The sequence below is a fragment of the Cibotium barometz genome, chromosome 3 (genome assembly GCF_041138505.1).
Source record: "Cibotium barometz isolate CiBa-2024 chromosome 3, ASM4113850v1, whole genome shotgun sequence".
NCBI classification, from domain to species: domain Eukaryota; kingdom Viridiplantae; phylum Streptophyta; class Polypodiopsida; order Cyatheales; family Cibotiaceae; genus Cibotium; species Cibotium barometz.
In genome coordinates, this window is record NC_141048.1 from 68,904,567 (window position 1) to 68,928,774 (window position 24,208).

The 24,208-nt window shown below is 46.5% G+C and overlaps 1 protein-coding gene across 4 annotated transcripts in view; it reads right to left on the reverse strand.

Annotated features, from left to right (window-relative positions):
* Positions 1 to 24,208, reverse strand: part of LOC147640461 (flagellar radial spoke protein 2-like) — a 107,020-nt gene that overhangs the window by 50,813 nt on the left and 31,999 nt on the right. For all 4 annotated transcript variants that reach the window (XM_086780893.1, XM_086780885.1, XM_086780901.1 and 1 more), the window contains exons 4-5: positions 19,155 to 19,510; positions 18,836 to 18,908 (exon numbers count right to left, since the gene is read on the reverse strand). In XM_086780893.1, the coding sequence (XP_086637019.1) occupies positions 18,836 to 18,908; positions 19,155 to 19,510 (429 nt within the window). The remainder of the gene's footprint in view (positions 1 to 18,835; positions 18,909 to 19,154; positions 19,511 to 24,208) is intronic.

Sequence of the window (24,208 nt, forward strand, 5' to 3'; positions counted from 1 at the left end):
TGGACTTATGGAACTCATGGTTCACATACCTTGTGTAGTGTTCTCTTGTCCTACGTGCTCTCTTGAAGATTGTTTCTACCATGTGTGGGTGGAACAATAGAGAGCATATGGAAGGGAACATGGGCACTTCAGAGGGTAGTGTCGAGCACAACATACCCTGTGTAATGTTCTCTTGTCCTACGTGCTCTCTTGAAGATTGTTTCGACCATGTGTGGGTGGAGAGAGCAGATGGAAGGGAACATGGGCACTTGAGAGGGTAGTGTCAGTTGGTGGCCGAAATGCCTACAAACTATTGGTGGCCAAAATGCCTATAAACTATGTGTAGCAGAAATGCTTATGGAACACCAGGCTATCTATGCCTGCGAGTGATTGTTTTATCTTGTTACTTAAGCCCACCTCTCATCTCCAAGGTGTGTGGTCAGAGTACCAACACGGAGTGCAAGTGGTAAAGTGGACATGATACCTGGTTGGCAAGGGACTTATGTGTACACCAAGGGTCATGTGGATTGGCACATGTTTGTGTGCTTTGAGCTTGGATTATGATATCTCGACTCGCCCATTTATTTGGGACATAGAATCACTATCTCCCCATACAGAGGCCAAGAGGTTCATTGTTCATCTCACCATGCATGTGAATTCATGTTGGGATTGTGAGAGGGCAATTCAATGAACACTCCACCATACACATGGATTCGTGTTTTTTTTTTTTTCCGAGAAAAGATCCTTTCATTAGTTATAAAAAAAGCCCACTGGGCTACAAAACCCTCTCCTACTCATAAGAAGGCAGAGCAGAGATCCAATCAAGGCAGCTAGGTGCAAAAAAGTACAAATAGAAGTACAAATAACTGAGGACTATATCATACAATAGGAGGGGGAAAAATCCAAACAGGTGACCTGTAGTGCCAGCGGGGGGTACCTGCGTGTAGAGTATAGAAAGGGCCGCTGCGCCAAGTGGTGTGGAAGGCCTGGCGCCACAAGATCGCTCGATCCGAGTCACCCCAAATGCGGTCATACTGTCCTCGCAGGGTGTGAATCAACTCCTACCAGATAGCCCGAACAGTCTCTGCTGGTGGCTCCAGTCTCCCCTCAGAGGCCCTGAAACAACGAGCTCTCCAGGTGAACCATATGGTGAGGCTGCTGAGGAGCTCCCATCGTAAATCCCTCTCCTGTGTCCAGCCGGCTGTCCAGAAATCCGGTGAAGGAACAAGGCGAGGCTGGCCCCAATGAATCTGATGGCCTGGCTGTCCTGCTCCGTCTCGTATCCCCGAGCTGGCCCTGACGAAGTCGACCAAGCAGTGGCTCCCCACGTATACATGCCCTCTGGAGAGAGGGGGGCCAAAATGTGCAGCATCCTCAGCCAAATCTGCTGCGACTGTGGACAGTCCCATAGGCAATGTCTCTGTGTCTCCAATGGGTGGCCGCATCGGACGCAGGCCGGCAAAAGGCCACTGTAGACAAGCTAGGTGCCAACTGCAGGGCAACCAGCCACTGGAAAGCCGAGATCCTGCGTGCCATGGATTCGTGTTGCGATTGTGGAGTGAGTGTTTCATTGTTTCCACACCATGCTTGTTGATCAGAGTTGGGATTGTATGGGAGAACATGGGAACTGTTGGGATTGGGAGAAAGGATTGCCAGAACTATGGAGAACCAGTTTTTCTGTCACCATGGTTTGTGCTCTTGAATGGCACCAGTTTGTGTGCATAGCACATGTTTCTGTGCGAGGCACTAGTTTCTTGTGCATGACACTTATTTAAGTGTCTTAGCATCTGGTTGGTGATTTTCATTGGCATATGATTATCTCATTGATATTGGTGATTGAGACACAATTGGCTCTTATGCCTGTGTCTAGCATATCTTCCACGGAATTCTCGCCCATTGATTCGGGGACATGATTTTGATATTGGTATTATGGAGACTTATTTAGTCTCACTCATTTGTTTGGGACATGGATTCTTCCATTATATTGGATTTTTGAGACTGTCTCGTCTCGCCCACTTGATCATTATATCTTGAATATATGGCTTGAAGCTTAAAGTTGTGGACAACTTTTAAGAAGCTGGGGAGGATGTCACCAGCCTAGACATTTCCCAGTATGAAAGGGGTCTGGTGGACTCCAGGATGTCTAAATATTTGGAAAGTACAAGCTTTGGGAATGGGGGATTATCCTAGAATACAAAGGACCACACTCCTAAAATTTAGGAGAGTTGCTATTTTTGGCCCGACTCCGATGGAAATTCTGTTTGCGTCATTACATCTGGAATTGAGCAGATACCAAGAGTTGGCAAAGTGCCTATGACAGAATGTCTACTAGTTGGGATATTTTTAGAGGTAAAGTTTATGGAAGGACCCATCTCTTAGATTGAGACATGTGGCAAGAAAGTGGACCAAAGTGAGACAAGTGGCCTGACACTTGTTAGAAAGTGGATCAAAGTGAGACAAGTGGCCTCACACTTGTCACTTCAGCTATTGTGTGGCTCTCCACTTGTCATTGTAGCCTTCTCTTGCCATTTTAGCTCATGGGAGGCCCAAATCTATAAATTGGAGCCCTCTCTCTTCATTAAGAGAGGCTCTCTTGCAGCACACTAGCCTCTACCACCGTTGAAGGCTGCCCTAATGATGGCTACTCTCTTTCTCTCTCTCTTGAAGGCTGCCCATGAAGAATACCGGCTGTTGGGGACTGTTTTGGAGGCTTCCATCGCGAAGAAATACTGAAGGCAAGGGTATTTAATCATTTATTATGATTTCTAGCCATTGTACTTGTTGTACCAACCTTTGTACCTGCTGTACCAGCCATTGTACTGGCTGTACCAGTCCTTGTACTTGTTGTACTTGTTGTACCACCCATTGTATCGATTGTACCAGCTTTTGTACTTGTTGTACCACCCATTGTACCGGCTGTACCGGCTTTTGTACTTGCTATACTAGCCACTATACTTGCTGTACTAGTCACTGTACATGTTGTACCAATATTTGTACTTGTTGTACCTGCTGTACCAGCCACCGTACCAGCCACTGTACCAACTGTACCAACCATTGTACCTACTGTACCGGCTGAATGGAGAGTTGTACTTGCTATACCAGCTCTATTGCATGAAGACCCGTGGCTTTTGGGAAAGAATCAGTACCCACACGAAGGTATATGGATTATATTGTTGGCTCGGCATTTCTACAACCTATGTTCCGGCTTGGTTGCCTCGTGTTGGGCTGTGTTATGGCATTTGTATATGGATAATCCGGCATCTCCCGTGGGGAGAGTAAGGCCCTCAAAGCTTGTACATGATATTATTCTCCTTGGGTAATTGAATACTCCAAGGGGGGGGGGGGTCGGCCCATTCCGGCCTCTATGTGGTGTCACATGTGCAAGATCTATTTTCAGCATTTGTGGATGTTTTGTCCAGCTTTTATGTTTTATGCAAAGTGATGATGGATATGTGTTAAGGTTGTGGCCATGTTTAAGTGTTTTGATATGCATTGATGGTATCAACAAGTGTGTCAAAGGCCCTAGTCCCTCGGGCACCGCCGCGAGTTACATCATCTCCTGTCTTTACCAGACACCAGGGCCTCTGTTGTGGGTGAGCCCGCCCTTTGTAGGTGTTTTCTCATTTTTCCTCACTCCCCGTATTTTTTCCCCATTTTTCCCTATTTTCTTGGCTTGGGTGGTTGCCCTGTGTTGGCAGGAGGGCCCATGAGCTGGCCGACTGATCCTTCAGGTCCACGACCTCTCACAGCTTGCTGGCCGACTTGATACAGCTGGCCGACTGGTGCATTTTGCTGGTCGTGGAGAATTCAGTCCTTGTCGGCTGCCTTTCTACAGGCCGACTGCTTGTTTGGGGCCATATAAAATGGCCCCATAGCCCCTTGCCATGGTATCTTGTATCACTTCGGGATCTTGTGCATATAGAGCACAGTTACACGCCTATCTCTCTCCTTCTCTTGTGCTGTCTATTTTCTGCACTCTACTTGCTCTTGTGGTCTCAGATTTGGTTATCATCTCCGCTGCGTATTTTGACATGGTATCAGAGCCCTAGGCTCTTGATAGATCTTGGGAGTTTTCTGAGCAAGAGGGGGACTGTTGCGTTGCTGATTGGTGGATTGTTCGGGACTGTTCGGGAAGAGAAGAAGCAAGAGGACAGCGGGCTGAGTTGCTGAATAGCCACTTGCAGGTGTAAGTTTTTTTTTCCAACCCACCCACCCTTTTCAGTTACATCCCCGTGATGGCAGATTTGTTAGAGATGGCTGAGAAGCATGTGAAGATCCCAACACTCCCCACGTTCCCAGTGGACCGTCAGTTGGACGAGAACAATTACGGCATATAGAAGGTTATGATGGAGTCTGTGCTGGAGTCATATGACCTTGCTGATTTCATCGTTGTCGGGGTTCCACAGCCGAAAGCAGAGGAAGGGGAGTTACAGTCAATCAGAAAGGACCACGAGGCACAGGCACAGATGTGGGATCGTGTCAACGCTAGGGTCCGTTCATTTATCTTCCTCAACTGCACACCGCAAGTAATCGATCACGTAAAGCATATGACGCTGGCCAAAGGCATATGGCAGCACTTGGCTTCTCTCTATAACAGGGTATCGCCCATGAAGAGGATTTCCTTGGAAGTACAGATGCGGGTTATGAACCCTGCAAAGTCGTCGACGATGCGGGAGCATTAACAAGCTGCAAGCCCTTCAGTAGGAAGTACTCCAAGCTGGGAAGGAGATATCATAAGAAGATATGGGCCGAAAGGCCGGAATAACAACAAGGGCAAAGGGAAGGCTTCACCGGAGAAGTCTTCTGAGAAGAAGCCTCACACAGATCGAGAGAAACTAAAGGCCGAGAGGTCCTGCAATGATTGTGGCGAGAAAGGCCACTATTGGCGGAAGTGTCCTAAGCGGATTGGGAAGAGTGCTGATTCTTCAGCCTCAGCTACAAAGACTCAAGCATTTGTGCACTTAGAGATGATGGACTCAGATGCTTCATCGTCTTCGAGTGAGAAGGCAGTTGGCTTCACCGCAAAGGATACCCGAGAGTGGATTCTTGAGAGTGGTGCTTCCAGGCACATGACTCCTTCCCGAGACTTCTTTTTGGATCTTAAACGGCAGTCAGGTCGCATCTTCATTGGTGACAACTCCACCATTCCGATACACAGTGAGGGCCGGATGGAGAATATTCCCGACGGCAAGGGAGGTAAGCATTCCTCCCGTGTTCTTTACGTCCTTGCTCTTGGTTTTCATCTTCTGTCAGTGCATAAAGTATACAAGACTGGCTTTCGGGTGGAATTTGAGGAGCATTCAGTTGCTCTATGGGACCGTGAGACTGGCCAGGTTGTTTGGGAAGGCGGTGTGGAGAATGGTATCTACAAGCTCTCTGCACTCTCCTCATTGACACGTTCTCAGGTCGGAGATCTGTGGCACTTTCGTTTTGGCCACTTAAATGTGGATGCACTGCGGCGAGCTTTCCGGGATCACATGGTGGTTGGCTTGCCAGATGTTGGCAGCAGGCAAGGACGTTGCAGTTCTTGCATTCGTGGTAAGCAGCACATGGAATCCTTTCCGAAGCAGGCTTCCACGCGGGCTTCAAAACCATTGGAGTTGATTCACACTGACTTGTGTGGACCTCAGCAGGCACCATCATTGGGAGGATCTCTCTATTTCATGCTGCTTGTTGATGACTGTACCAGATTCACATGGGTCTACTTTCTTTCACAGAAGGACCAAGCTTTTGCACGGTTCAAGGATTGGCACGTGATGGTGGAAAAAGAGTCTGGATTGCAGGTAAAGACTCTCAGGGCTGACAAAGGGGGTGAATTCTCTTCGAATGTTTTCGTTAGATTTTGTGCAAATCATGGCATCAAGAGGGAACTGGCCAATACAAAATCGCCTTCAGAGAATGGAGTTCTAGAACAAAAAAACAGGACGGTGGTGGAGATGGCGAGGACCATGCTGGAGCATCGTGATCTTCCTCGTCCACTTTGGAGAGAGGCTGTGGCAACGGCTGCCCATACCCTCAACCGGTCTCCAACGACTTCAGTACCTAATATGACAAAGTTTGAGGCATACTTTGGCAGGAAACCTGATGTCTCCCACTTCCGTGTTTTTGGGAGCGATGCGTATGTACATATTCCGAAGAAGCAGAGGGGGAAGCTTGACTCCAAATCCCGTAAGCTTATATTTGTGGGGTATAATTCTCTTTCCAAGAGATACAGATTGTATGATCCAGAGAGGAATGAGATTGTTGTCAGCCGAGATGTGGTATTTGATGAGCATGTTCCAGTATCCACTGTCGAGGAGCCGCCACTTCTTGGAGATCCAGAGGAGTCTGATGATGATTCCCAGACCATTGTTCCAGTTGGTCAACCACAGTCAGTACAGGAGGTTGAGCCTGCAGCTGGAGTAGAGCCCCCGCAACAACAGGAGGCTCCACGATCTGTTCGAGTACCCAGGTGGTTGATGGGCACCCTTCAGGAGTGAGGTGTCATGGAGCTACCCTCCGAGTGGACCACAGAGGACGGCCCTCGAAGATCGCATAAAGTCCGCGACAAAAGCAATACAGTGGAGCTTCTTCAGGTAAACTATGCTTTGATGTCTCGTATTATGCGGGACAAGGAGCCCACGTCCGTTAAGGAAGCCCTTTCACAGGATACTTGGAGGAAAGCCATGCAAGTGGAACTTGATGCCATCGAGAAGAACAACACATGGGAGTTGGTACCGAGGCCATTGAAACGGTCAGTCATTTGGTGTCAAATGGGTCTTTAAGACCAAATATGCGTCAGATGGGTCGGTGGACAAACAAAAGCCAAACTCGTGGCTAAAGGTTATGCTCAGCGGCGGCCAGGCATCGACTACAAGGATACCTTTGCACCGACAGCAAGGATGACCACGATTCGGACCGTTCTTGCCCTTGCTTCTTCTCAGAGGTGGCCTGTGTATCAAATGGATGTAAAATCTGCGTTCCTTAATGGTGACCTGCAGGAGGAGGTGTATGTTGAGCAGCCTCCAGGCTTTATTGTTCCAGGATCAGAAGGGATGGTTTACAGGTTACGTAAGGCCTTGTATGGTCTTAAACAGGCTCCCAGGGCTTGGAATCAGAAGATTGATTCCTTCTTTGTTCGGACTGGTTTTCAGAGATCGGTTGCAGATCCCAACCTGTATCTCTTTGGAGAACGCGGCACGGTTACGATTATCATCCTTTATGTGGATGATCTCATTCTCACCGGCGGTCATGTGGAAGACATTGGTGTGACGAAGGCTGCCTTGTCAAAGGAGTTTGAGATGACCGACCTAGGCTTACTCCACTTCTTTTTGGGATTGCAGATCTGTCAGACCCAGAGGGGGTTTTTTGTCTCTCGGCAGCGGTATGTTCATGAGTTGCTTGAGGCCTTTGGGATGGAGAACTGCAAGCCTATTACTTCGCTGATGGACCCAAATACAAAGTTAACTGTTAATGATCCTTGTGAGCCAGTTGATGCCTCGCAGTATCGGAAGTTGGTTTGTTCATTGATCTGGTTGCTGAAAACCAGATTGGACTTGAGCTTCTCCGTGGGGCTGTTAAGCTCTTTTATGCAGACACCATTGAAGTCTCATTGGGACGCAGGAATTCGGATCTTGAGGTATCTGCAGAGTACGAAGGATCTAGGACTCTACACAAGAGGGGATGGAGTCAGACTCCGAGGTTGGAGTGACTCAAATTGGGGAGGAGATCCAGACACGAGGAGATCTACTTCAGGTTACAGTTTTACCATCGGCTCAGGAGCAGTTTCTTGGAGCAGTAAGAGGCAGCCAACTATTGCCCTATCTTCGACAGAGGCAGAGTACCAGGCTGCTTGCGAGGTTGTGTGGCTGCGGAGGCTGCTAGGCGAGATTGGGTTTCCATAGAAGGAGCCCACAGTCATCCAGTGTGATAACAAGAGTTGTATAGCTATTGCTCGGAACCCGGTCTTCCACGCCCGGACCAAGCACATAGAGATACAGTATCACTTTGTACTTGAGAAGATCTTGGCTGGTGACATCTTGCTACTTTATTGTTCGACGGAGGACAATGCAACGGATCTCTTTATGAAGTCTCTACCTCAGGCTATGCTCAGGCAGCACTTCAGCTCCCTAGGGTTGGTTTCACAGCCAGGAGCGGAGAGGGGGTGTTAGAAGTCATCTCCTGTCTTTACCAGACACCAGGGCCTCTGTTGTGGGTGTGCCCGCCCTTTGTAGGTGTTTCTCATTTTTCTTCACTCCCCGTATTTTTTTCCCATTTTTCCCTATTTTCTTGGCTTGGGTGGTTGCCCTATGTTGGTAGGAGGGCCCATGAGCTGGCCGACTGATCCTTCAGGTCCACGACCTCTCACAGCTGCTGGCCGACTTGATACAGCTGGCCAACTGGTGCATTTTGCTGGTCGTGGAGAATTTAGTCCCTGTCGGCTGCCTTTCTACAGGCCAACTGCTTGTTTGGGGCCATATAAAATGGCCCCATAGCCCCTTGCCATTGTATCTTGTATCACTTCGGGATCTTATGTATGTAGAGCAGAGTTACACGCCTATCTCTCTCCTCTTGTGCTGACTATTTTCTACACTCTACTTGCTCTTGTGGTCTCAGATTTGGTTATCATCTCCGCTGCGTACTTTGACAGGCTAAACCCTCATTTCAAGGCAAAGAGAGAACTGTCCAAAACCTACAAAATAATGGACAACCACCTAAGAAGGACCAAACCCAAGATAAAAATGGTATGGTCCAAAGGCTGAAAATAAGTCTACCAAGAAGCGTCCCTTCCAAGTGAGAGACTATGGTCTCACTCCGGAGCAGAAAAAGCAGTATATGAGCGAGGGAAAATGCATTGCTTGTGGTAGCACTGAGCATATTGCAAATGCATGGATGTGCAAGGCAACACTTCACATGATAGCAAAGACAGGGTTGTATGTAAAGCTTGGGGACAACTTAAGGATCAGCCCACTTTGTTCATGTTTGATGATTGTGCAACTGAGAACTTCATATCTACACACATGGCAGGTCCTTTGGGTATCGAAGTGAAGGACATGGATCCTCAAATTGAAGCAAGGACTGCCTTTGTTGGTAGAGAATTGCACGTTATACCTATTATTAGCAAGTTGCGCATACACATTCAAGGCTATGTGGATCATGAGGACTTTCTTGTAGCACCTTTGAATGGCTGTATTGCTTGGAAAGCCTTGGCACACACGTTGATCCGTGCATGGCTTACAAGACCAACACGATCACCTTCATGCATAAAGATCGAGAGCATGTGATTGATGATGCTGATGAAGAGGGTGATACCATTCTCCTTGTATCTCATGTACAAATTAAGAAAGTAATGAAAAATAGTATTTTTGTGTACTTGATTTTGTACGGGATCATGTTGAAGAAAATAATGTGCATGTAAACACTCTTAGTAATGATAGGCCGAAATTCTTGCAAGAGTACAATGATTGTTTTGCTGATGAGTTGCCATCCGTACGACCAGAAGATCATCACATTGATATTGTGCCAAAAAGCTCACCACCTAATAGGCTAGCCTATCGTGTAAGTGCATCCCAAAAAGAGGAGATCATGAAGCAAGTAAACAAGCTTCTTGAGAAGGGTTTGGTTCAACCAAGCTCTTCTCCATATTGTTCACCCATCCTCTTGGTTCAAAAGAAGGATAGATCTTTTCATATGTGTGTGGATTATAGAGCTTTGAATAAGCTTACCATTAAGAATCGGTTCCCGATTCCACGCACAGGCAACATCCTTGACAAGTTGTATAGATCGACATGCTTTAGCCGAATTGATCTCAAGAGTGAGTATCATCACGTGCATGTGGTGCCTGAGGATGTATATAAAACTGCTTTCAAGACAGCATTTGGACTTTATGAGTATCTTGTTATGCCTTTTGGTCTTACGAATGCCCCGGCTACATTCACGAGAATGATGGATCACATATTATGTGGGTACAGGAAATTTACAGGTGTCTTCTTTGATGACATCCTAGTCTTCTCAAAGACTGAAGAAGAGCATAGAGCTCATTTGGCTATTGTTTTTGAAGAACTCTGTAAGCATAAACTCTTCATCATAAGTGCAAAGAAGAGTGAGTTCTTCTTGTCAGAGATACATTAGCTTGGGCATATTGTGTCCAAAGATGAAGTACGAATGGATCCTACAAAGATTGATGCAATTCGGAATTGACCCGAACTGAGATCAGTGCATGAGAGTTTTCTTGGATTATGTGTCATGTGCACAGTGCATATCTACCGTGTGCTACACGCACACAAGACTAGCTTCGAGGTTTGGGGAAGCTTGGAGTTAGGCAGGCTGATTGGCGAGCTGAGTAAGGGATAGACTAACGGGCGGGCACCCAAGTATGGACGGGCGGGTGCCCAAGTGTGGACGCCCGATGACCGGCCAAGAGCCTATAAAAGGGTGGCCAAGGTTAGTCATTAGAGATATAGAGAGTCTCGCAAGTTTGTGAGAGCTCTATGGTCTTGGAGCCTCGATCTAGTGCAGACGTGCACCTGCTTTACGCAGCCGAGGCCGGCAGCAGTCTCGAGGCCCGCGAGGGTAGCTTCATGGCGGTATGGGACGTCACGAGGTGGTCGGTACGTCAACCTAGTTAGCTCAGCTCGTGGCTCGGTGGGGACAGCCAAGATTGTGGGCTTACCCACCGCTGTCATGGTTGGGAGGTGAGTCAGGCCTGCACCCCCTTGTTGTTTGTTTGTTTGTTTGCAGTTTTAGAGTCTCGTACCAAGAACGATCACGAGGAGATCCGGTGGGGTCTTGACAGTGGTACCAGAGCATGCCTCGTGATCGAGCAAGTCGGTAGGTAGAGAAGATGAGGTCGAAGAAAGGTATGTGTTCAAAAAGCTTGCTGTTTTTTATGTGCATACTGTTGTTTTTAGATTCAGTATGTGCTTTTTTCATCAAAGAAATCCATGATGATGGAGATGGTGGTCTAAGAAGGGTCGATTTGCTTTGCAAGAAGTAGGCTGAAGATTCGTTTGTGAAGTCGCATGAACCGTTGGGAGAAAACAGAAAAAAAAGCACATTGCTTTTGGCGAGAGAGAGAGAGAAAGCACGAGAGGCGGTTGTGGCAGTGCTGGTCGAACCGGGCGAGGCTGGTTGGCAGGCGTTAGGCAATCGTGCCTGTGCATGCGGAAAGGCTGGCAGCCGGCCAGGTGTACGAAGGCGGCCCTGCTGGCGGGCGCCTAGGGCTATGCAGGCAGGCGCTTAGGCCTGCGTAGCCAGGCGACCAGGCCTGCGTAGCCAAGCGGCCAGACACCTGGGCTTATGCAGTCAGGCGGCCAAGCCTGGGTGCAAGCCAGCGCAGGCCGTCCTGGACGCCTGAGCATAGGCGGCACCAGCACGACCGCGATGTTGCAGCGAGGTGGCCAACAACAGGCGAGGTGGCCGACAGCAGCAAAAGCAGGCGCCTCTAGCCCGGTGGGTGACGGCAGTAGCGCAAGTGGCGAAAGCAGCACGCCAGCGGCGCTAAATCCAGGAGGGAAGAGAAAAAAAAAACCCAAGAAAGCCTTCGCCGATTTGAGGCGCTTTTGGTTTTTTTTTATTAAATTTTTTTTTTTAAAGGTTTAAAGGTCCCCTCCAAGGTTTAAAAGATGTTTTATTTTTTTTAAAGAAAACAGCATATATATATCGATATATATATATATATATATATATATATATATATATATATATAAAATACAAAAACTCAAAAGCAAAAGCTCAAGTAGCTTTTGGGGCAGGCTATATAAACCCCTTGAGTGGGCTTCTTGCCACACATCTCTCAAGCTTTCAAGCTCTCAAGCTCTCAAGTTCCCTTGCACTTTTATTGTGCAAAGATCGAATTTTCTCTCCACTTGTCCTCTTCACGATGTCGACCCAAGAATCGGAGTTAGAGCCCCTTGTTGAACACGAAGGCTTGCCGGCTACGGAAGATACCGATGCCGATCTTTTTCACGATTATGTGTCAAAATCAGATTTCCAAGAGTTCAAAGTAGCTCTCGAAGCTTCTTCGTCGGAACGTCAGGCACAAATCACAGCCCAGATGCAAGCTTTGCAGAACTCCATCGCTCTCTTGACCACTACCCTCTCTACTCTTTCGGGTATGGATACCTTGGCCTCTGCTTTAGGCCCCAACATTACTCCGGAACCGTTCGGGGGCGAGCAAAAGCAGCGTACCAAGGAGATCGTGGACACTTGGCTACGTAAGTGGCAAGTTCACTTTCAGTTTCATCCATATGATGATGGAAAAAAGATCCAGTTAGCAGCAGGTTTCCTCTCAGGCAAAGCTTTGCTTTGGTGGAAGGAACTCAACCCTAAGCCAACAACTTGGGCACAATTCGAAGACGTCTTCAAGAAAGAATTCCTCAAGAAAGAGGATGATTATGATGTTGTTGCCCAGTTTTCAGCTACCTCGCAGCACCTCACTTATGAGGTCTACCTCCAGAAGTTTAGGGACTTGCAGATGAAAGCTACAAAGATGGATCCCACTACTCTTTTGGAGTTCTTCGTAGCTGGTTTACCAAACTCATATCGTTTACAAGTTAAAAATAACAAATGCAAAACATTGGACGAGGCCATTCATTCAGCTCGTATCTATGATGATACAATGGTCTCTTCCAAGTCCAAACCCATTATCGAACAGGGGAACAAGCATAAACGAAAGTTCTCCGCACCTATGGCTAACACGACTGAAGAAAGTCTTTGAACCAACCTTCGAAGAGGTTAGCAAGAGCGAAATATTTCACGAAGATAGATTTACGTACTGGCTATCACCAGATACGTATTCATGAAAGGCATGTCGAAAGAACCGCCTTTCGGACTAGGTGTGGCCATTACGAGTTTCTCGTATTACCTTTTGGATTATACAATGCTCCAGTCACTTTCCAGCAAATGATGAACGATCTTTTTCGTGAACATTTGGAAACATTTATGGTGGTGTTCCTGGATGATATTTTGATATATAGTCGTACTCTTGAGGATCATGTTAGACACCTCACGATTGTCTTATCTATTTTAAGACAGAATCGACTATATGCTAAATTAAGTAAATGTGAGTTCTTTATGACAGACATCATTTACTTGGGACACAAGATCACTCGAGATGGATTGAGCATTGACTATGACCGAGTTCAGAAGTTCTGGACTGGCCTATACCGCGAACAGTGAAACAACTTCGTTCTTTTCTCGGTTTTGTTGTTTTTCTTCGAAAATCTGTGCGGAAGTACTCTCAGCTCACACTACCGATGACCGACTTACTGAAAGGTCATGGATGTAAGTCAAATCAGCCTATCACTTGGAATAACGATTTGGATATGGCCTTCAGATTTTTGAAAGATAAAGTCAAGGAAGCACCTACGTAGCCTTACCCGATCCTAGTCGGCCTTATGTTCTTGAAACTGATGCCAGACTGGGGCTGCTCTATTTCAAGATGGTAGACTGGTTGCTTTTGAAAGTAAAAAGCTAGACGACACTCAATCTCGTTGGCCAACCCTTGAGAAGGAGCTTTATGCTGTGATTCATGCTCTCAAGGTTTGGAGACATTATTTATATGGCTCCAAGTTTATGGTATTGACTGATCATCAGTCAATCAAGTATGTGTGTGATGCGGATGATTTGAGAGGAAGGAAAGCTCGTTGGGCTGAGTTAATGTAAGATTTTTATTTTGAGATTATCGGAAAGGGTCCATGAATAGTGTTGCAGATGCGCTTAGTCGAATTCGAGAGGTGAATACTTTGTCGTTCACCGAGATTTCTACTGACTTATTTCAGTCATTGAGAGGGCTTTGCAAGACTGATAGTTATTTTGGTCCATTTTGGCAGAAGATCCAGGACGAGAGCTCATTGATTGACTAAGACTCGATGACTGAGCAGTCTACTATTCAGGCTGCACAGGAGGCCAGTGGATGATTCGGAATGGTTCACTATTCCGTAATGACAAAATTTGTGTACCACAGATCCCGGACATTAGGTTCAAGATTCTTACGGAGTGTCACGACGCCCCTTCTGCTGGACACCCTGGGGTACACAGGACATGATCGTTAGTGAAACACACTTTTTATTGGCCAAAGATGAAAGGGTATGTAGAAGATTATGTTCTCAAGTGTCAGATTTGTCAGGCAAATAAAGCTGAATGCTTTAGACAGGCTGGGTTGTTGCATCCTTTGCAAATCCCAGGTAATAAATGGGAAAGCATTTCCATGGATTTTATTACCGGATTGCCAAGAACACATCAAGGCCACGATTCTATTTGGGTTGTGGTAGATCGCTTGACAAAAATGGCTAGATTTTTACCGACCCAGAAATTACAGCTACGCAATTAGCACGGCAGTTTATCGAGCAATTGTTTAGACTCTACGGGTTACCGCAGGACATAGTCAGTGATAGGGACTCTAAGTTTACGAGTGATTTTTGAAAACTTGTTTTTGAGAAGTTGGAAACAACTTTGAATTTGAGTTCCTCAGATCATCCTCAATCTGATGGCCAGACTGAAAGAGTGAATCAAATTTTGGAGGATATGCTTCGAGCATATGTATCCAAAAGACAGAGTTCATGGGATGATTATCTTCCTATGTTAGAATTTGCATATAAAAGTACTAAGCAGACGAGTACAGGGTTTAGTCCTTTCATGCTTATGTATGGTTTTCAACCTAGATCACCTGTTACAGTAGGATTCTCAGGACTTCAGCATGATGCAGCACGTAATTTTTTGCAAGATATGTAGGAAATGTTACAAGTTGCAAAGGAATCTATTAGAAGTGCTCAAGACCGAGACAGATTTTATTCTAATAGACATCGTTCACCGCGAGAGTTCTCTGAAGGAACGATGGTGTATTTGCGAGTTCCGAAAGATTCTGAGACTTTACGGACAGGTCGATCTCCGAAATTATCCCCTAGATACTGTGGACCATTTCGCATTACACGACGAATTGCATATGAATTGGATTTGCCTTCTCATGTGAAAGTTCATCCTGTATTTCATGTCAGTAGACTTAAGAAAGTACTGGGTGGTACGGACCAGTTAGTTACTCCTCAAGAAATTATAGATGTCGAGGACATGACATTTATTCCGCACGAACCTGAAAAGATTCTTGGATTTCGTGAAAGAAGATTGCGTAATACGCTTATCACAGAATACAAGATCAAGTGGAAGGATCGTGTTGAGGAGGACGCTACATGGGAGACATTAACTACTCTTCAGAGAGATTACCCTGGCTTTTGAGTGAGCTCAAGAGTGAGCTCTTAGAGGAAGGGGAGTATGTCATGTGCACAGTGCATATCTACCGTGTGCTACACGCACACAAGACTAGCTTCGAGGTTTGGGGAAGCTTGGAGCTAGGCAAGCTGATTGGCGAGCTGAGTTAGGGATAGACTAACGGGCGGGCACCCAAGCATGGACGGGCGGGCGCCCAAGTGTGGACGCCCGATGACCGGCCAAGAGCCTATAAGAGAGTGGCCAAGGTTAGTCATTAGAGATATAGAGAGTCTCGCGAGTTTGTGAGAGTTCTATGGTCTTGGAGTCTGGATCTAGTGCAGACGTGCACCTGCTTTACGCAGCCGAGGCCGGCAACAATCTCGAGGCCCACGAGGGTAGCTTCGTGGCGGTATGGGACGTCACGAGGTAGAGGCTGGTCGGTACGTCAACCTAGTTAGCTCAGCTCGTGGCTCGGTGGGGACAGCCAAGACTGTGGGCTTGCCCACGGCTGTCATGGTTGGGAGGTGAGTCAGGCCTGCCACCCCTTGTTGTTTGTTTGTTTGTTTGCAGTTTTAGAGTCTCGTACCAGGAACGATCACGAGGAGATCCGGTGGGGTCTTGACATTATGCCCTTTTTACTGCAGGTTCATTCGGGACTTTGCATGGATTGCTTCTCCTTTGCATGATTTGACAAAGAAGAAGGCAATATTCAAATGGACTGATGTAGAGAGGGATGCATTCCTCAAATTGATAAATGCAACTACACATGGTCTAGTGTTGATCATTCCGGATTTGCAAAAGTCATTCAATGTGGAATGTGATGCATCTAGAAATTGCATGGGAGCTGTCCTAAATCAAGAGGGACATGCTATGGCTTATGAGAGCCGTAGATTCCATGATGCAGAGCTCTCTCTTGGCATTTATAAGAAAGAGCTCTTGGTTGTAATTCATGCACTTACCATATGGAAACATTACCTTCTTGGGGCTAATTTCACTATGAAGACAGATCACCAGAGTTTGAGGTATTTTCTTACCCAAACTAAATTGTCGGAGAAGCATATGAGGATGGTCATTTTCCTCTCTATGTTTCATTTTCACATCTTGCACACCCCAGGAAAGAAGAATGTAGTGGCAGATCCATTGTCACGAAAGCCATATGTAGCAGCTATCTCGGTTGCCTCTCATAGGGACTTGTCTACCATGCGTGATTTGTATCATATGGATGCTGATTTTGCCACTATTTGGGCTAATTTGATGGCTGGTCATGCACATGCCTCATATATGATCAAAGAGGGTTATCTCATGAAAGATAATTGCCTTCATCTACCCATTTAGCATCAATGGGAAAATAGTTCTTGAACTTCACAAGGTAACGCCTGACAACTTTGCCTGCAACAAGTTTGCGTTCCTTCTGATACAATGGCTGCAAAATCTCCTCAAGCTCATCCACTTGTGGTGGATCCTCAATGACTGGTTCACTGGGCTGTGGCCCTATGTACTTGCGAAGAAGACTCACATAAAAAGCATTGTATATGTGGCAATGCCAATTTGAAGCCACTTCATTGATCTTCTCGATCACTCGAAAAGGCCCATAGTACCTGGTTGCAAGCTTAGGGTATGCACCCTCTTTGCTAGGCCTCTTTGCAAGTCTTGCTTTCTCAAATTAAAGCAATACCCAATCTTCCATTTGACATTAAATTGCCTTCTATGCTTGTCGGCAGTCTTTTTATGCTTGTCTTGTGACCTTGCAATGGTTGTCCGCACCTAAGCAAAAGCAATATCCAAGTCTCTTACGTGCAAATATCTCATCCTTTGTGCGAAGGATGGGTGGCAAAACCACTTTACCATAAACAATCTCAAATGGGGCCTTTCCTGTAAATGCATGCACCTTGTTGTTGTATACAAATTCCACAAGCGGTAAGTACTTCTCCCAAGAAGACTTTTGATCCGCTACATAACATTTCAAGAGATCCAACACGGCTGAATTTGCAACCTCACTTTGCCCATCCGTTTGAGGGTGGTAAGCTGATGAGAAGTCCAATTTAGTGCCTATATTATCAAATAAGGCCCGCCAAAAGAGACTTGTAGTCCTGGGATCTCTATCCCCCATAATGGACTTCGGCATTCCATGATGCTTGAACACTTGTGCAAGATATATTTTAACCATATGCTCAGATTTTTTGACCGGCAAGATGTGAGCTCGCTTAAAACTATCCACAATTGTCCAAATAGCATCATTATCGTGTTGGGTCCGTGGTAATTCCATAATGAAATCCATTGTAATACTTTCCCATGGCTGCGTGGGAATAGGCAATGGCTGAAGCAAACCTAGTGCCTTTTGCCCATCAAATTTCAGCTTTTGACAAGTGATACATGCGCGTACATGTGCCTCTATGTCCTTCCGTATACCTGGCCAAAAGAAAAACCGCTCAATCATGTGTGTAGTAGGCATTATGCCTCTATGACCAGCATATGGAGAAGCATGGCACTCATCCAAAACCTTTTGCCTCATGTCAGACACCACGAGTGTCGAGAGAGAGAGAGACTAGAGTGTGTATGTATGAGCCTTGAGGGAGGGAGAAATGAAATGAAATGTTATATTAACGTCTTCAAAAGGCCATAATGACCTATGAGACCAAAAGTTACATCATGGTGGATCTGATACAATGTCTGGATAAAAAAAACCCAGAAAATGAAAAAATAAAGATGAGAGAGGGTGTGTATGAGAGAGGGAGAGAGAGTGTGTGTGAAAGAAAGAAGAAAGAAAGAAAGCTGTATTAAACGTCTGCAGAAGGCCAAAATTGGGATAAACTTGAGTAAGGTATGATGGGGGCTAATCTATCTAAGCTCTAAAGTCTATGAGCTGAGGTTGTAGCGGATCCAAAACCGTGATCCAACTACAAAGTACATGGTAGAGTGTGTGAGAAAGAAAGAAAGAAATGAAGGAGAGAGAGGGTGTGTATGAGAGAGGGAGAGAGAGTGTGTGTGAAAGAAAGAAGAAAGAAAGAAAGCTGTATTAAACGTCTGCAGAAGGCCAAAATTGGGATAAACTTGAGTAAGGTATGATGGGGGCTAATCTATCTAAGCTCTAAAGTCTATGAGCTGAGGTTGTAGCGGATCCAAAACCGTGATCCAACTACAAAGTACATTGTAGAGTACAGAGATAGCTCCAAAAGTGGGTATAAAAAACATCATCATCCCAGTGTGTGTGGGTCTTGAGAAAGGCCTAAGGGAGGGAGGCAGAGAATGTATGAGAGGGGGAGAGAGTGTGTGAGAGGGCCTTAACTCCCCCGTCTAGAGACTCAAACCGGTAAAAATATAAATTAATTAATTAAATAAAATAAAATTTGTAAGACGCCTCGACCAAGGAGTTGAACGCCTCAAACCGTTAGAGGCGTGCCTCATAACAACTATGCTGGCAACAAGGACAGATCTTAAAGCTATGGTCGTCGTTTTCGAGGACAAACCCGTTAATATCTCCTTCAACCTGTATCATCCCAGAAATCTTTTTGCTGCAAAGCGTTGTAGTAGTAGGAGAACTGTGCTGCACACTAAGCTACAGACCATAGTGCAGGATACAACAATTTTTTCTTTTACAGAAAAACCTAGCCTTCAACCATTCAAGTATGACACAGAAAGATCTGAAGATGGATAACTCAATGCACTGGCCTACCTTCCTGATACAGCACATTTGCAATATGTAGTCTTGGAAGTCCTTGCAACAAGACATTGAAAGTAACAGCTCCCTGGCAAGTTCACCATGGTTATTATGCACATTAGTGCTTTCAAAATTCAAACGATTCACACATACACACATGTATATATGCATATACATACATGTGTGTGCATGTGTACTAGGATGTGTGCATGCACGTGTGCGTGCGCGTACATGTGTGTGCATGCGTGTGTGTGAGTGACATGCATACATGTGCTGTGCATGCACACGCGCGCACGCGTGTGTGTGTGTGTGTGTGTGTTGGTTAAGAGCATACAAGTTTCTTATCCAGCTGCTTGTTTATCAAAAACTCATTGTTGGGTGTTGCTGCTACATAAAGCAAAACTTTCTTCTTGTAATTGGGAGGTTTTGGTGGCTTGACTTTTCTCTTGATATTTTCTCCTTGAGAATTCTCAAGAGACTCACTGCCCTCTTCTTGTTGACCATCGTCAGCTTCATTGCCCTGGCTTGTGTTATCAGCATCAGCTTCTCCAGAAAGCCCCTCCTGCTCTTCCTCCTCCTCCTCTTCTGGTTCCTCTTCATTTGGCACACTTTCTTCCTCTGAATCCAAACTCTTCTTTGATGGCTCCCATAGTTTATCAAGTACAAGTGCAACATAAGCAGAGCTACAACCTGTTTTTGCAAAACCCGCCAAAAACATCATAAGTGCCTAATTACTTTCAATAGTGACACACAACCTCAATTATGTTGCTATGTTTTTGCAAGCAACAACCAATATCCAAGACCCTAGAATTCCACACTACCAGCCACATCCCTGATATTCTGTGATAGAGAACATGTACATTTTTGAAGAAGGCTCATGGGCTGTCAGTTGTGCCACCCTGCGGACACTACCAGCCACATCCTGGATATGTATGCTTCTACGATTAGCAAAGGCTCTATACACACTGCTGACTCATTTGAGGGCTTGTCTACAACCCAATGTAACCAAACTATACACACCGCCGACTCATTTGAGGGCTTGTCTACAACCCAATGTAGCCAAACTATCAACACACAGCCAACCATCCCTAGCAAATGACGAGACTATGTCAATGCTATTGTCCCATCCCTCTCTCTTGCTCATAGACCAGATTAAATCAACAGTGTCCCCACAACTGTTAGAAGTCATCTCCTGTCTTTCTGTAGACACCAGGGCCTTTGTTGTGGGTGTGCCCGCCCTTGTAGGTGTTTTCTCATTTTTCCTCACTCCCCGTACTTTTTCCCCATTTTCCCCAATTTTTCTGTGGCTTGGGTGGCAGCCCTCTGGTGGAAGGAGGACCTCTGAAGCTGGCCGACTGCATTTGGACATGCTGGTGCTGGCTGATTGTGTTGCTTCAGGTCCACAACCTCCCACATGAGCTGGCCGACACCCTGCTGCTGGCCGACTGGTGATCATGGCTGGTCGTGGAGGTTCAGGCCCTGTCAGCTGCCCTACAGCAGGCCGACTGCTGTTTGGGGGCCATATAAAATGGCCCCACAGCCCTTGCCACTTGTGTATCATTTTGGGATCTTCTTTGTGTATAGAGCAGAGTTACACGCCTCTATCTCTCTCTCTCTCTCGTGCTGTTGTTTTCTGCATTGCGTTTGCTCGTGTTCCCAGATCTGGTCATCATCTCCGCTGCGCATTCTGACATGGTATCAGAGCCCTAGGCTCTAGATAGTTCTTGGGATTTATGTGAGCAAGAGGGGGACTGTTGTGTTGTTGATTGGTGGACTGTACGGGACTGTTTGGGAACAGGAGACGCAAGAGGACGGCGGGCTGGTTTGCTGGACAGCCACTTGCAGGTGTAAGTTCTTCTTTGTTCCCACCCACCCACCCTTTTTCAGTGTACATCCCCGCAATGGCAGATCTGTCATTGAAGGTTATGATGGAATCTGTTCTGGAGTCTTAGGACCTCGCTGATTTCATCATTATTGGGGTTACACGGCCGGAAGTAGAGAAAGGGGAGTTACCATCGATCCGAAAGGACCGGGAGGCACAGGCACAGATGTGGGATCGTGTCAACGCCAGGGTCTGTTCGTTTATCTTCCTCAACTGCACACCGCAGGTAATCAATCATGTAAAGCAAATGACGCTGGCCAGAGGTATATGGCAACATTTGGCTTCTCTTTACAACAAGGTATCGCCCATGAAGAGGATTTCCTTGGAAGTACAGATGCGGGTTATGAGCCCAGCAAAGTCGTTGACGATGCGGGAGCATATTAACAAGCTGCAGGCTCTTCAGTAGGAAGTTCTTCAGGCTGGGAAGGAGATATCGTCAGAGGACATGGCCATAACGTTGCTGTCACATTTGCCCTCTAAGTACTCAGCATTTTACTTGTCTTTGATTACCAGTGGCACGCTCAGCACCATCACGTGGGAGGAGCTTGTGCCCATGGTCTTGGACCAAGAGGAACGATTCACGAACCCTCCTCAGGGTGGAGGTTCGGAGGCCTTAACTGGCCAACGGTCGAAAGGCCGCCTTTATTTATGATTCAAATCTGATTTTTGATTCATTTGATTCTGGGGTTCTTTAGATAGGTCAGCTCCCCATAGAAAGAAGTCTTCTGAGAAGAAGTCCGTCGCTGACCGCCGCGAGAAACTGAAGGCAGAGAGGACCTGTAATGATTGTGGCGAGAAAGGCCACTATTGGAGGCAGTGTCCCAAGCGGAAGACCAAGAAGGGTGAAGATTCCTCAGCAGCAATCATGAAGACTCCAGCTTTTGTGCACCAGGAGGTGATGGACACCGATGTTTCATTTTCTTCAAGCAGGGAGGAGGTTGGAGGATTCTCCGCAGCGGATACTCGGGAGTGGATTCTAGACAGTGGTGCTTCCAGGCACATGACTCCTTCCCGTTCAGATTTACAAGATCTCTGCAGGTATTCTGGTCACATTCTTACTGGGGATACATCCACTATCCCAGTTCACAATGAGGGCAGGTTGGAGATAGTTCCCGATGGCAGAGGGGGGAAGCATTCCTCCCAGGTGTTGTATGTTCCGTCACTTGGTTTTCATCTGTTTTATCAGTGCATCAGGTTTGCAAGACTGGCGTACGGGTGGACAAAGCAACAGGCCAGGTGGTTTGGGAAGCGGAGTGGAGAATGGAGTTTACAAGCTTTCAGCACTCTCTCTCCCAGGTTCTCAGGTTTGTGATGAGTGTGCTCGTCAGTCAGAGGAAACCAAATAGATGACTTATGCTCTGATGTCTCGTAGCATTTGGGACAAAGAAACTCCTGTGGATGAGGATGTTCTTTCCACGGGGACCTCACGGAAAGCCAAGCAGGTGGCAGTTGATTACTTGCAGAAGGAGGTGGATTCTCCAGGCTTTGTGGTTCCGGATTCAGAGGGGTGGTTGACAGGTTTTAGAAGGCCTTGCGTGGTCTTCAGCAGGTTTCCAGGACTTGGCTTTGCACCGTAGCAGGTGTTGATCCTTGTGAGCAGTGTGATGCCTCTTTGACTCGGAAGCAGAATGGTTCATTGATTTGGTTGATGGACACCAGATTGGACGGGAGCTTCCTGATGAGGCAGTTGTGCTCATGGTTGCAGATGACTCTTTGGGAGGCAGGATTGCGTATCTTGTGGTTTCTACAACATGTGAAGGATCATGGACTCTTTTACACAGGAGGGGGATTGATTGATGGAGTCCGACTCCACGGTTGGAGTGACTCAGTTTGGGGAGGAGATCCGGACACGAGGAGATCTACTTCAGGCCCAGGAGCAGTTTTATGGAGCAATAAGAGGCAGTCATCTTTTGCCTTGTCGTTGACAGAGGCAGAGTACCAGGCTGCTTGTTATGCTGCTTATGAGGTGGTGAGGTTGTAGAGGTTGCAGTGTAGGATTGGGCTTCCACTGGAGGAACCCATGGTCATCCAGAGGCACTTTGTTCGTGAACAAATCGTTGCTGATGACATCTTGCTAGAGTTCTGTTCGACGGAGGACAGTACGGTGGACCTCTTCACGAAGTCGCTATCTCAGGATTTGCTCAGGTGGCACCCCAGCTCCCTGTAGTTGGTTTCACAACCAAGAGCTGAGAGGGGGTGTTAGAAGTCATCTCCTGTCTTTCTGTAGACACCAGGGCCTTTGTTGTGGGTGTGCCCGCCCTTGCAGGTGTTTTCTCATTTTTCCTCACTCCCTGTATTTTTTCCCCATTTTTCCCTATTTTTCTGTGGCTTGGGTGGCAGCCCTGTGGTGGAAGGAGGACCTCTGAAGCTGGCCGACTGCATTTGGATATGCTAGTGCTGGCTGATTGTGTTGCTTCAGGTCCACGACCTCCCACATGAGCTGGCCGACACCCTTGCTGCTGGCGACTGGTGATCATGGCTGGTCGTGGAGGTTCAGGCCCTGTCGGCTGCACTACAGCAGGCCGACTGCTGTTTGGGGGCCATATAAAATGGCCCCACAGCCCTTGCCACTTGTGTATCGTTTCGGGATCTTCTTTGTGTGTATAGAGCAGAGTTACACGCCTCTATCTCTCTCTCTCTTGTGCTGTTGTTTTCTGCATTGCGTTTGCTCGTGTTCCCAGATCTGGTCATCATCTCCACTACGCATTCTGACAAAACAAAGAGTAGATTTCAGTTTCAGATCACCCACTCCCTTTCTACCAGTGACAAAAATCATTACTTTATATGCTGAGCTTTGAGTTCTTGTTCTAGATGGCACTGGAAGATGAAGATTAAACCTTGATGGCCTGAAAACCTTTTTCAACCTAGTGATATACAGAGATGAACTTTCCACTGAGAAATAAGCCCCCAGGTAGTCAAAAGCAAGGTCCTTACTCGAAGAAAACTGTTCCAACCAAGACAATCTAGTCAATGCTGATCAAAAAGAGTCAGATATTGGTCAACAAACTCTGGTCAAAGACTAGCGGAATGGTCAACTCTAGTTCAATACCATCAGAAGCGATTGAATCATGCTACACAAAATCTCGTAGTGGCCTATTGTCTATTGACTTTCAAGCTCCAAATGCCTTTTGTAAATGACCGTAGCATGCCTTCAAATGTCCTTCAAAGATCCAAAAACAGGACAAAGACGGCCAATTCTTTTTCTTTTTATCGCAATAAATATCGGGGTTTAACCTCAGAACTTTTTGGTAGGGAATGAGGTGAGATAACCACTAGGATAAGGCGCTTTATTTACAATTGAATAGCCAGCTTATATGTGAACAACTTTGCTAGCACTCCAGAGAGTTTTGACAAGAGAAACACAAAACGCCTTTCTCCTTATATGTTGCAGAATAACAATTCTTAGTTCAATGACTCAATTGGCAAGAGAACACCACCTATTCAAACAATCACCTCACTAAGAGAAGACCGCCCATGCCAATGAGGTGATAGCTCAAGCAGTGAAG